The 12522-nt window shown below is 46.5% G+C and overlaps 1 protein-coding gene across 1 annotated transcript in view; it reads right to left on the bottom strand.

Annotated features, from left to right (window-relative positions):
- The window catches only part of LOC128695107 (uncharacterized), a gene marked incomplete at its 5' end in the record, with an annotated part of 115053 nt that overhangs the window by 54401 nt on the left and 48130 nt on the right, over positions 1-12522 (bottom strand). Inside the window, 3 exon segments of the mRNA XM_053785521.2 lie at positions 2981-3235; positions 9113-9427; positions 10430-10687. Of these exon segments, the coding sequence (XP_053641496.2) occupies positions 2981-3235; positions 9113-9427; positions 10430-10687 (828 nt within the window).

Here is a 12522-nt window from a genome sequence, read left to right on the forward strand (position 1 = left end):
CTAGTCCAGAACAGGTCCATGACTAGTCCAGAACAGGTCTATGACTAGTCCAGAACAGGTCCATGACTGGTCCAGAACAGGTCCATGACTGGTCCCGAACAGGTCCATGACTGGTCCAGAACAGGTCCATGACTAGTCCAGAACAGGTCCATGACTAGTCCAGAACAGGTCCATGACTAGTCCAGAACAGGTCCATGACTAGTCCAGAACAGGTCCATGACTAGTCCAGAACAGGTCCATGACTAGTCCAGAACAGGTCCATGACTAGTCCAGAACAGGTCCATGACTAGTCCAGAACAGGTCGATGACTAGTCCAGAACAGGTCCATGACTGGTCCAGAACAGGTCCATGACTGGTCCAGAACAGATCCATGACTGGTCCAGAACAGGTCCATGACTGGTCCAGAACAGATCCATGACTGGTCCAGAACAGGTCCATGACTAGTCCAGAACAGGTCCATGACTGGTCCAGAACAGGTGTCTGACTGGTCCAGAACAGGTCCATGACTGATCCAGAACAGGTCCATGACTGGTCCAGAACAGGTCCATGACTGGTCCTGATCAGGTCCATGACTAGTCCAGAACAGGTCCATGACTAGTCCAGAACAGGTCCATGACTGATCCAGAACAGGTCCATGACTGGTCCAGAACAGGTCCATGACTGGTCCAGAACAGGTCCATGACTAGTCCAGAACAGGTCCATGACTAGTCCAGAACAGGTCCATGACTTGTCCAGAACAGGTCCATGACTAGTCCAAAACAGGTCCATGACTAGTCCAGAACAGTTCCATGACTAGTCCAGAACAGGTCCATGACTAGTCCAGAACAGGTCCATGACTAGTCCAGAACAGGTCCATGACTAGTCCAGAACAGGTCCATGACTAGTCCAGAACAGGTCCATGACTAGTCCAGAACAGGTCCATGACTAGTCCAGAACAGGTCCATGACTAGTCCAGAACAGGTCTATGACTAGTCCAGAACAGGTCCATGACTGGTCCAGAACAGGTCCATGACTGGTCCCGAACAGGTCCATGACTGGTCCAGAACAGGTCCATGACTAGTCCAGAACAGGTCCATGACTAGTCCAGAACAGGTCCATGACTAGTCCAGAACAGGTCCATGACTAGTCCAGAACAGGTCCATGACTAGTCCAGAACAGGTCCATGACTAGTCCAGAACAGGTCCATGACTAGTCCAGAACAGGTCCATGACTAGTCCAGAACAGGTCCATGACTAGTCCAGAACAGGTCCATGACTGGTCCAGAACAGGTCCATGACTGGTCCAGAACAGATCCATGACTGGTCCAGAACAGGTCCATGACTGGTCCAGAACAGATCCATGACTGCTCCAGAACAGGTCCATGACTGGTCCAGAACAGATCCATGACTGGTCCAGAACAGGTCCATGACTGGTCCAGAACAGATCCATGACTGGTCCAGAACAGGTCCATGACTGGTCCAGAACAGATCCATGACTGGTCCAGAACAGGTCCATGACTGGTCCAGAACAGATCCATGACTGGTCCAGAACAGGTCCATGACTAGTCCAGAACAGGTCCATGACTGGTCCAGAACAGGTGTCTGACTGGTCCAGAACAGGTCCATGACTGATCCAGAACAGGTCAATGACTGGTCCAGAACAGGTCCATGACTGGTCCTGATCAGGTCCATGACTAGTCCAGAACAGGTCCATGACTAGTCCAGAACAGGTCCTGATCCAGAACAGGTCCATGATCCAGAACAGGTCCATGACTGGTCCAGAACAGGTCATGACTAGTCCAGACTGACTAGTCCAGAACAGGTCCATGACTGGTCCAGAACAGGTCCATGACTGGTCCAGAACAGGTCCATGACTGGTCCAGAACAGGTCCATGACTGGTCCAGAACAGGTCCATGACTGGTCCAGAACAGGTCCATGACTGGTCCAGAACAGGTCCATGACTAGTCCAGAACAGGTCCATGGTCCAGAACAGATCCATGACTGGTCCAGAACAGGTCCATGACTGGTCCAGAACAGGTCCATGACTGGTCCAGAACAGGTCCATGACTAGTCCAGAACAGGTCCATGACTAGTCCAGAACAGGTCCATGACTAGTCCAGAACAGGTCCATGACTGGTCCAGAACAGGTCCATGACTAGTCCAGAACAGGTCCATGAGTGGTCCAGAACAGGTCCATGACTGGTCCAGAACAGGTCTATGACTGGTCCAGAACAGGTCCATGACTGGTCCAGAACAGGTCCATGACTAGTCCAGAACAGGTCCATGACTGGTCCAGAACAGGTCCATGACTGGTCCAGAACAGGTCCATGACTGGTCCAGAACAGGTCCATGACTGGTCCAGAACAGGTCCATGACTAGTCCAGAACAGGTCCATGACTGGTCCAGAACAGGTGTCTGACTGGTCCAGAACAGGTCCATGACTGATCCAGAACAGGTCCATGACTGGTCCAGAACAGGTCCATGACTGGTCCTGATCAGGTCCATGACTAGTCCAGAACAGGTCATGACTAGTCCAGAACACTGACTGTCCAGAACAGGTCCATGACTGGTCCAGAACAGGTCCATGACTGGTCCAGACAGGTCCAGACTAGTTTCATGACTAGTCCAGAACAGGTCCATGACTAGTCCAGAACAGGTCCATGACTAGTCCAGAACAGGTCCATGACTGGTCCAGAACAGGTCCATGACTGGTCCAGAACAGGTCCATGACTGGTCCAGAACAGGTCCATGACTGGTCCAGAACAGGTCCATGCAGGTGAAAACAACACGTAGTTTCATTTTTTGAGTTAGATGTGAAGTTGTAGTCACTGCAATTGTGGCTTTTTTACCTCTGTTTCACGATATTACAAGAGTTATAACAACAGCCTGGATGATCTGAGACCTAGCCACTTTTAGGGGACGGAGGATCGAGCCTCTGCCACTCCTAACACTTCCTGAAATAAAATACATTAAGAGGGATTAGAGAGGATGTACAACGTACCCTTGAAGGCAGCCAAGTTGTTGTCACACTGAGACACTGTAGCAGGACCTCCTGGCGCAGTATTATTCACTTGCTCACACCTGAGCACCTTCCACGCCTCCTCTCCCCCTACCTGCAGGTAGTAGCAGGGCGGCTCCTCCTGCAGGCACACCCTGGTGCCGTTGATGGAGCCCTCCTGCAGGAGAGTGTCAGAACGGACAGATGCCGAAGAGTTGCTGCTCTCAGCTCCCACCCATGTCAACTTCTCCTTCAGTTCTGAACGAGATTAACGTCAAGAAAATTTTCCCATGAGGTTTAGTAATTCTCTCTCGCCTGCACTGTATTTTTCTTTGCCAAAAAAATAAATAAAAAAATAAGGTAAAATTTTGGTTAATGGGTTTAAATCCTATCGAAACACTAAATTAAAGATGGGCGATAACTTTTTTCACCGTCTGATAAGTGTGATGAAAATGGTTTTGAAAAGCGACAAATTGAGCGTTTCCTCAGTCAAGATTCCCAAGTGTTGTACATTTTTCACCCTCTGACTGTAAATTAGCTTATAAGAACATTACTGGCCCATCTGCAGGTTCAACTCACACCAACTAGTGCATTTATCTAACGTGTTTTCTAAATTACATAAGGTTTTAGCTTCAGTGACGCTACTCGGGACTTTTTTTCATTCATCCACAAAAAAATAAATAAAAAAATAAGGTAAAATTTTGGTTAATTGGTTTAAATCCTATCGAAACACTAAATTAAAGATGGGCGATAACTTTTTTCACCGTCTGATAAGTGTGATGAAAATGGTTTTGAAAAGCGACAAATTGAGCGTTTCCTCAGTCAAGATTCCCAAGTGTTGTACATGTGTCTTATTTTTCACCCTCTGACAAGAATATTTTAATACCTAAAACAGGGAGTGAAGTAAATTGACAGCTTATAAGAACATAAGAGAGAAGGAGCACCGCAGCAAGCCTACTGGCCCATGCAATGCAGGTTCAACTCACACCAACTAGTGCATTTATCTAACGTGTTTTCTAAATTACATAAGGTTTTAGCTTCAGTGACGCTACTCGGGACTTTTTTTCATTCATCCACAACACTGTTACCAAGCCAGTGCTGAGAGAACACTGTTACCAAGCCAGTGCTGAGAGAACACTGTTACCAAGCCAGTGCTGAGACAACACTGTTACCAAGCCAGTGCTGAGAGAACACTGTTACCAAGCCAGTGCTGAGAGAACACTGTTACCAAGCCAGTGCTGAGAGAACACTGTTACCAAGCCAGTGCTGAGACAACACTGTTACCAAGCCAGTGCTGAGAGAACACTGTTACCAAGCCAGTGCTGAGACAACACTGTTACCAAGCCAGTGCTGAGAGAACACTGTTACCAAGCCAGTGCTGAGACAACACTGTTACCAAGCCAGTGCTGAGAGAACACTGTTACCAAGCCAGTGCTGAGACAACACTGTTACCAAGCCAGTGCTGAGAGAACACTGTTACCAAGCCAGTGCTGAGACAACACTGTTACCAAGCCAGTGCTGAGAGAACACTGTTACCAAGCCAGTGCTGAGACAACACTGTTACCAAGCCAGTGCTGAGAGAACACTGTTACCAAGCCAGTGCTGAGACAACACTGTTACCAAGCCAGTGCTGAGACAACACTGTTACCAAGCCAGTGCTGAGAGAACACTGTTACCAAGCCAGTGCTGAGAGAACACTGTTACGAAGCCAGTGCTGAGACAACACTGTTACCAAGCCAGTGCTGAGAGAACACTGTTACGAAGCCAGTGCTGAGACAACACTGTTACCAAACCAGTGCTGAGACAACACTGTTACCAAGCCAGTGCTGAGAGAACACTGTTACCAAGCCAGTGCTGAGAGAACACTGTTACCAAGCCAGTGCTGAGAGAACACTGTTACCAAGCCAGTGCTGAGACAACACTGTTACCAAGCCAGTGCTGAGACAACACTGTTACCAAGCCAGTGCTGAGACAACACTGTTACCAAGCCAGTGCTGAGACAACACTGTTACCAAGCCAGTGCTGAGAGAACACTGTTACCAAGCCAGTGCTGAGAGAACACTGTTACGAAGCCAGTGCTGAGACAACACTGTTACCAAGCCAGTGCTGAGAGAACACTGTTACGAAGCCAGTGCTGAGACAACACTGTTACCAAGCCAGTGCTGAGACAACACTGTTACCAAGCCAGTGCTGAGAGAACACTGTTACCAAGCCAGTGCTGAGAGAACACTGTTACCAAGCCAGTGCTGAGAGAACACTGTTACCAAGCCAGTGCTGAGACAACACTGTTACCAAGCCAGTGCTGAGACAACACTGTTACCAAGCCAGTGCTGAGAGAACACTGTTACCAAGCCAGTGCTGAGACAACACTGTTACCAAGCCAGTGCTGAGACAACACTGTTACCAAGCCAGTGCTGAGACAACACTGTTACCAAGCCAGTGCTGAGACAACACTGTTACCAAGCCAGTGCTGAGAGAACACTGTTACCAAGCCAGTGCTGAGAGAACACTGTTACCAAGCCAGTGCTGAGACAACACTGTTACCAAGCCAGTGCTGAGACAACATTGTTACCAAGCCAGTGCTGAGACAACACTGTTACCAAGCCAGTGCTGAGACAACACTGTTACCAAGCCAGTGCTGAGACAACACTGTTACCAAGCCAGTGCTGAGACAACACTGTTACCAAGCCAGTGCTGAGACAACACTGTTACCAAGCCAGTGCTGAGACAACACTGTTACCAAGCCAGTGCTGAGACAACACTGTTACCAAGCCAGTGCTGAGACAACACTGTTACCAAGCCAGTGCTGAGAGAACACTGTTACCAAGCCAGTGCTGAGAGAACACTGTTACCAAGCCAGTGCTGAGACAACACTGTTACCAAGCCAGTGCTGAGACAACATTGTTACCAAGCCAGTGCTGAGACAACACTGTTACCAAGCCAGTGCTGAGACAACACTGTTACCAAGCCAGTGCTGAGACAACACTGTTACCAAGCCAGTGCTGAGACAACACTGTTACCAAGCCAGTGCTGAGAGAACACTGTTACCAAGCCAGTGCTGAGAGAACACTGTTACCAAGCCAGTGCTGAGACAACACTGTTACCAAGCCAGTGCTGAGACAACACTGTTACCAAGCCAGTGCTGAGACAACACTGTTACCAAGCCAGTGCTGAGAGAACACTGTTACCAAGCCAGTGCTGAGACAACACTGTTACCAAGCCAGTGCTGAGACAACACTGTTACCAAGCCAGTGCTGAGAGAACACTGTTACCAAGCCAGTGCTGAGACAACACTGTTACCAAGCCAGTGCTGAGACAACACTGTTACCAAGCCAGTGCTGAGACAACACTGTTACCAAGCCAGTGCTGAGACAACACTGTTACCAAGCCAGTGCTGAGACAACACTGTTACCAAGCCAGTGCTGAGACAACACTGTTACCAAGCCAGTGCTGAGAGAACACTGTTACCAAGCCAGTGCTGAGACAACACTGTTACCAAGCCAGTGCTGAGACAACACTGTTACCAAGCCAGTGCTGAGACAACACTGTTACCAAGCCAGTGCTGAGACAACACTGTTACCAAGCCAGTGCTGAGACAACACTGTTACCAAGCCAGTGCTGAGAGAACACTGTTACCAAGCCAGTGCTGAGACAACACTGTTACCAAGCCAGTGCTGAGACAACACTGTTACCAAGCCAGTGCTGAGACAACACTGTTACCAAGCCAGTGCTGAGACAACACTGTTACCAAGCCAGTGCTGAGACAACACTGTTACCAAGCCAGTGCTGAGAGAACACTGTTACCAAGCCAGTGCTGAGACAACACTGTTACCAAGCCAGTGCTGAGACAACACTGTTACCAAGCCAGTGCTGAGACAACACTGTTACCAAGCCAGTGCTGAGACAACACTGTTACCAAGCCAGTGCTGAGACAACACTGTTACCAAGCCAGTGCTGAGAGAACACTGTTACCAAGCCAGTGCTGAGACAACACTGTTACCAAGCCAGTGCTGAGACAACACTGTTACCAAGCCAGTGCTGAGACAACACTGTTACCAAGCCAGTGCTGAGACAACACTGTTACCAAGCCAGTGCTGAGAGAACACTGTTACCAAGCCAGTGCTGAGACAACACTGTTACCAAGCCAGTGCTGAGAGAACACTGTTACCAAGCCAGTGCTGAGACAACACTGTTACCAAGCCAGTGCTGAGACAACACTGTTACCAAGCCAGTGCTGAGAGAACACTGTTACCAAGCCAGTGCTGAGACAACACTGTTACCAAGCCAGTGCTGAGAGAACACTGTTACCAAGCCAGTGCTGAGACAACACTGTTACCAAGCCAATGCTGAGACAACACTGTTACCAAGCCAGTGCTGAGACAACACTGTTACCAAGCCAGTGCTGAGACAACACTGTTACCAAGCCAGTGCTGAGAGAACACTGTTACCAAGCCAGTGCTGAGACAACACTGTTACCAAGCCAGTGCTGAGACAACACTGTTACCAAGCCAGTGCTGAGACAACAACACCTCACATTATATATCTTGTGTAAATTTTCAGGAATTTGTCCCATGGACTATTGGAAAAAACATTTCCATAATTTGTTTTGCAATTTTAAGTTTTCAGAACTTCCTAACGTTATTTTTTTTTTTATAAAAAGTCAGTTTAATTTTTTTTTTAAGAATTTTAAATTCAAAGCTAAAATCATGAAGTTTATGTAAGATCATATGAACATAAGAAAGAAGGAACACTGCAGCAGGCCTACTGGCCCATGCGAGGCAGGTCCAAGTCTCCTACCGGCTTAATCCAATGCCCCCAACCTAGTCAGGCCAGGTTACATTCACTTAAGGAAGGAGCGCGGCATCAGACCCATCAGCACAAGCTAGTCAGGTCCAACTCACACCCACCCACACCCACTCATGTATTTATCTAATCTTTTTTTAAAACTACACAACGTTTTAGCTTCTTTCCACAACTATATTACCAAACCAGTACTTTCCTATATCCTTCCTGAATCTGATTTTTTCCAACTTAAAGCCATTGCTGCGAGTCCTGTCTAGGCTACATATTTTTAGCACACTATTTACATTCCCATTATTTATTCCTGTCTTCCATTTATACACCTCAGTCATATCCCCCCTAATTCTACGTCTTTCTAGAGAGTGCAGATTCAGGTCCTCAGTCTATCCTCATAGGGAAAATTTCTGATACATGGGATCAACTTTGTCATCCTCCTCTGTACTTTTTCCAGAGCATTTATATCCATTCTGTAATACTGTGACCAGAACTATGTAGCATAGTCTAAATGAGGCCTAACCAAGGATATACAGAGTTGAAGAACAACCTGAGGACTTCTATTATTTATGCTTCTTGAAATGAAGCCAAGAATTCTGTTAGCTTTATTGCGAACACTAATGCACTGTTGTCTTAGTTTTAGATTACTGCTAACCAGAACTCCCAATTCCTTTTCACAAACATTAATATTAAGATCTACATTATTTAGTTTATATGTGGCATGGTTATTTTCCTGTCCAATGTTTAGAACTTTGCATTTGGCAATATTAAACTGCATCTGCCACTTCTCTGATCATTGCATCAGTCTATTCAAATCTTCCTGGAGTGCTCTCATGTTTTCGTCAGAATAAATTCGTTGGCATATTTTGGTGTCATCGGCAAACTTGCTTATATTGCTATTTATTCCCTCATCTATTCGTTTATGTAGATTGTGAACAACAAGGGGCCCAACACTGACTCCTGTGGAACACTGCTCGTGACACTTCCCCAATCTGATTTCTCCCCATTTATGCAAACTCTCTTCTGCCTATTTGTCAACCATGCCACTATCCAGTAAAAACTGAGAGGAAGTGTTAAAAATTCTACACAGTTCGTTATCACTGTTGGTGAGCTGAGCCGAGTAACTTATGAGTGGGCCTATCTTGTCCCTAATCTTACTTCTGTATACTTGAAAGAATATCTGATAAGTGTATGTGCATTGAAGGTATACACAACTCAGAGTATATACGCTAATATACGCATCCCTGGAAGCATCCAATGAAGAGGCGGAGCCAGGAGCTATGAATCGACCCCTGCAACCACAAATAGGTGAGTACAAGTGTATGTGGTGTGGGAAGTCACCTGTGAGTGTGAGGTAGACGGCAGCAGCCACGCCTATGGAACCATCATCCTTGTGTCCCAGACACAGCAAGTCAACACTCTTTTCCTGCTTAAGGATGTCATCCGTGAACTTAAACAAGTATCCTTCGGCCGTCTCCTTGACTTCCCCTACGAAGTATCCCGCAGTGAGGCTACTAGAGTTTGCGGTATCCTCCCAGAACTTGACCAGTGTCACCTGGATAATGGGTGCCTCGGTTGTCGCTATGCTGACGCGGGTACCCGAAGAGTCGACCATACGAGTCACTTTATTCACCTGACCCTCCGGTGCAAGAACACCTGCAATTAGTTTTGAGAAAATTGTATATTATTTTCATGGAGGCACCATTATGATGCCGGGGGGGGGGGTTGACTGGAAAGTGTTACCGGCAGGAATAGGAAGAGAGAGTAAAACTTCCTTGTGTCGACGTCTCTCTCTCTCTCTCTCTCTCTTTCTCTCTCTCTCGCTCTCTCTCTCTCTCTCTCTCTCTCTCTCTCTCTCTTTCTCTCAGTTGTACACGAATGGTATCTTTATTTGTAGACGTTTCGCCAACCAGTGGCTTTATCAATACAAGGACATTATATCCTTGTATTGTATTGATACAGTTGCATATGCGTCACTGATAGAGTTGCACATGTTGCACATGTTGCACATGTTGCACATGTTGCACATGTTGCACATGTTGCACATGTTGCACATGTGTCTAATTCTTCTCTCTCTCGTTGTTGAGTTTTATCAGGTTATGGCATGATAAAGGTCAACACTGAGCGAAACGTTTCGAGAATAAAGAATCTATCTATTGGATTAGAGAAGGACCTGTTGATATCATGTTACAGCTGTAACATGATATCAACATCATGTTACAGCTGTAACACGATGCTGATATCATGTTACAGCTGTAACACGATGTTGATATCATGTTACAGCTGTAACATGATATCAACAGGTCCCTCTCTAACTCAATCTATCTATTGTTTGTAACAGCTTGACAAAGCTCCTGGAGAACGAAACGTTGCCACAGTAAAATCTCACATTAGTTGCACTTGTGTACTTTTAATTAACGATAAAGAATCTGTGTAACATGGAGGGGCGAAGCTCACCCATCAGAGTACAGAGGAAAAATATTCACTCACACCACTGACTTCGCAAGTGGTAGGCTGCTATCGGCCGCTACTGACCAGTGTACTGTTATAATCGCATCCCTAAGATAGCTCCATACGTAAATATTTAACCTGCATTCAGTGTACATTTTCCCATAAGACCTGTACATAATGTACGCCTGTGTACACAGTCCGACGTACCAGAGATGTTGTTGGTCACCACAATGTTGTTCTCTGTCATTTGTTTACTGACGCTGATGGAGACTTTCTCTTCCATGCCCACTCTGATCAAGTGCCCCTGGCAGCTCTCGTTGTTCTGAGGGTTGGTGCAAGCCACGGTGACTTGCAGCTCAGGTGATGAGGATGAGTTGAAGACCAGGTGGTAGGTGCCTGAGATGCTGTACGTCCAGGTGACTTCCACAACGTCCTGGAGCACCTGCCTCGCAGACACCTTGTAAACTGTTAGAGGTAGATATAAATACAGAGTGATAATACATATACACAAACAATAAAATATGCACCATTACGTACAAAGATACAATCATAACCATAAATTTTAAAGGGGTGGATGGGTAAGCCAGTGGAAGGCCTCGGTCATATGACTAAAAGCTCCAGCTGCGAGTTATCATATGGCTAAGACCCGCCTCAGGAAACACTTGTACTGTTTACTGATCAACATTAAGTATCTTAAAGCATGTACCATAAACTTAAGACATACAGAATAAAAATATTAAGATACAAACAAGATCGATGGCTTACTGCAGAAGGCCTACTGGCCCATGCTAGGCAGGTCAAACTCACACACTCGTCCGTTTAATTAAAGCTACCCAATGACGCTCGAATCGAATCGAGGACGACGAGAGCTGTCGTAAGATGGGAAGGAAGAAGGATAAGGAAGGATGGAAATAACTGGAAAAGGATGGGAAGGAGGGGAAGAGGAGGAATCAAGGCAAGTGGCCCAACCACTTTGGGACATGTGGTACCGAAGTACTGGAGGCGTAGATGGAGATGTATTTCAGAAATACTGACGAAGACGATGTAGAAGGCAACAGGAACTCAGCAGGTGCTGGCTGCATCTTGCTGCAGGCGACATGGAAGGAGCTCATCGTTGATTGGTCAGTTCATAGAGGTTTGGTATTCATAGGAAGTGAATATTCGTTGTCATCTTCAGTAGACGAATAGGAAGATGTTTCTGGTGACAAGGGTTCTGATTGGTCGGTTTCAATGAGGAGTGGTGGCGGTGAAGGCTTCTCATTGGACGTTGTTGGAGTGACGTCACTAGTTGATGGTGGTGTTGGATCTGCTACATCCGAGGTTGTGACTAAGTCTTTGGTGACAAATTCGACAAATTCGACAGACAAATTCGACAAATGACTTGAGTTGCAGCCCAGCCACCGTGGAGAGAAGACGTCGTCGTTCCTGCTCTTCAGCTGAGCAACTCTGAACACTGTTGCTCGAGAATTTACTTGGGTTATCCTGAGTAGTTCTTCACCAGAGCTGAGAGGAGACTTGCTTGCAGTCACTTCGAGCCCCATCCCATCAAGAGGGTAAGGCGGTGACTTGCTTGCTTGTTCACCCCTCTCATCCCCATCCCCCCATCCTTCCCCATCCTCCCCTCACCCATACAAGAACACTGGCCCACACACTTAACACACTACATACATTGCTATCCTTCTGACTGTCCTATTTTCTTCTTTTTCGGCAACTTCGCTTTGGCGAGTTAACACAAGGCATTTTGACCATCTGGTAGACCGTGTGGTTTTTTAAAATCCAGCCGATCTTTGCCTTGGGCCCTTTCCCCTCACTACTCGAGGGTAGGCTATCTTAGGGGCTGACCTTCATAAGTCAGCTGAAATAGGATGTTAGGCTAACATTAAGGAAAGATACCTTTTTTTAAGCAACTCCTCTGCCAGATGCACCTTCCCAGGCATCATGGCGAGGATTCGTGTAAGATTACGCATTGATGGAAATCAAATGTCCATGAAAGACATTCTCAAATGTATTTGCTCCAACTCAACTGTTGCTCCAGTGGATGTTTTTCAAACCCACGCTGGAGCAGTACTTCTCCTCTCTTCAGAAGAAGAGTTACTTCAACTACTAAAGCATGATGTCTTGGATAAACTGAAGACTTTTGGTGTTACCCCAGTTGCACCTGACAGCTATCAAGCTCAGAGGACTGTGTTTGTGGCCAGAATCAACAGTTTTATGAAACACAGCACTGTTAATGAAATTGTTGATAACATTAATACCGAGAATTCTGACCTTAGGGCTGTAGAAGCACATAAATTCTCGAA

This window comes from Cherax quadricarinatus, chromosome 35 (assembly GCF_038502225.1).
Source record: "Cherax quadricarinatus isolate ZL_2023a chromosome 35, ASM3850222v1, whole genome shotgun sequence".
Taxonomy (NCBI): Eukaryota; Metazoa; Arthropoda; class Malacostraca; order Decapoda; family Parastacidae; genus Cherax; species Cherax quadricarinatus.